The sequence below is a fragment of the Limulus polyphemus genome, unplaced genomic scaffold (assembly GCF_000517525.1).
Source record: "Limulus polyphemus unplaced genomic scaffold, Limulus_polyphemus-2.1.2 Scaffold4244, whole genome shotgun sequence".
Taxonomy (NCBI): Eukaryota; Metazoa; Arthropoda; class Merostomata; order Xiphosura; family Limulidae; genus Limulus; species Limulus polyphemus.
In genome coordinates, this window is record NW_013669854.1 from 64,719 (window position 1) to 66,567 (window position 1,849).

A 1,849-nucleotide genomic window follows, 5' to 3' on the forward strand; every position below is an offset into this window, starting at 1 on the left:
AATTTCCACAGTCTCGCTATAATTCACAACGAACGACTCACGTGTTCGACTCAATTGCCAGTCTCTCTCTGTCTGCAGTTCAGTTACATTACATTGTTGCCGTCACTTCTTGACGACTTATATACAAGAATACCCCATATCTAGTAACCTCTCGAGACTTCAGGAAGAGACGTGAACGTTCGAGAATATGACGTGTTATTAGCGTCACGTAACCCCCGCTGTCGTAACAATATTATTTTGAAAACAAGTGGAAACTTACTAAATACTACTACTATATATAATATTAAGAAGAATAAGCCCATTATTTTGACATTCACTATAATTTGTATCCAACTAGCAGTCACCACGCACTTTAGCCTTTATCTTACGTTATTTATAATTCACAAATACCCCATTATCTTATCTATATGAACCCCACTATCACAAAACAAGTTACGTACTTTTACAAATTTTTGTTTCATGACATCTGATATTGCTATTTATGAAATAATAATTTACTTTATCTATATATACTTCTGCTATGATAAGCAACTTAATCTATACTAAATATATTATACTTTCATTGACAGTAATAATTATGGTGTGTTCGTTACTTTTAAGTTAAAACGTATTACAATTATACGTTTATTAATCACTATCTTTTTACGCTGTATTTTATTTTACTCTCTCAAAGAACCTAGTTTTTAATAGTTACAACTTACTTTTTCAAATATCAGTCTTATAAAAGTATATAATAATATACATTATGTATGAAAGCCACAATTAGTGTCGTTTTATTCAACTTATGAATTACTTCTACATTATAGAAATTTATATTTTAAGTTACAACCCCTACTTTACTGTGCTTTTAGTAGATCTCCATAAGCACTTAATTTTTTTTTTATCCTATGCGATTCCTTAAAATTATGAATTTACTGTACTATATTTAACAGCTGTTGAAATTTGGATACAAGTGTTGAACGTGGTAGGTAATAAGTAGTTCCACGTAGTTTAGATTGTTGATAAACTCGACTCTATTCTAAAACGTTCAGACCGGAGTTGTTAAAAGAGTGCATTAATGACCTGTTGATTGCACCCAGTCTAAATAAGGTTGTCCAAAACTCTTTTATCACAAATTAACCGCTTTCAATCACTGTATGGCATAAAAAAACATTACTTGTTTTACCATAGATGTAAGCTAATGGTATTTCTCATTATTTAATTTTTGTAGTACATCTTGGCGTACAAGACATTTTAATACTAGTAATAAATTACCTTATAACACCAAATTTATTTTTCTGTAATTAGATACTCAAAATTTCGCTTAATACCTTCTTCAGGAGCATTCCACTAAAACACAAACCATAATTGACAGTACAAAGCTCCTGAAAAAATGTAAAGTGAAACGCTGAGTGTCCGATTAAAATTTGGTGTTATAAGGTCTCTTGTTACCAGTATTACAATGGTATTTCTAATAATTACACAAGTTACTGTTACATAAATTTATAACAGGGTGTAGTGCAGAACACTTGTGTCAAGTGAGCTAGCAGTGGGCCACAAAAAATTCCACTTTTCTATAGCTGTTTTAAATAAAATCAATAATTACAATACCATGTTAGAATAAATATTTCAATGCGATAACCAACAGAAAATAGAATCTTAAGCCATATTATTCCCTAGTATTCATCTGCTTTTCAGGTGTTTGTATGCACGGCTTTATTCTCTTCCTGTTACATGCACTTCACGCTTGTGTTGTGCCACATGTCCAGTTAGCTTGTGTTGTGCCCACATATCCAGTTAGCTTATAGTGTGTTACATGTACAGTTAGCTTATAGTGTGTTACATGTCCAGTTAGCTTATGTTGTGCCAC

The 1,849-nt window shown here is 31.6% G+C and overlaps 1 protein-coding gene across 1 annotated transcript in view; it reads right to left on the minus strand.

The window, feature by feature from the left end:
* The window catches only part of LOC106470842 (cat eye syndrome critical region protein 2-like), a 41,154-nt gene that overhangs the window by 3,741 nt on the left and 35,564 nt on the right, over positions 1–1,849 (minus strand). Inside the window, exon 13 of the mRNA XM_013931412.1 lies at positions 916–919. Within this exon, the coding sequence (XP_013786866.1) occupies positions 916–919 (4 nt within the window). The remainder of the gene's footprint in view (positions 1–915; positions 920–1,849) is intronic.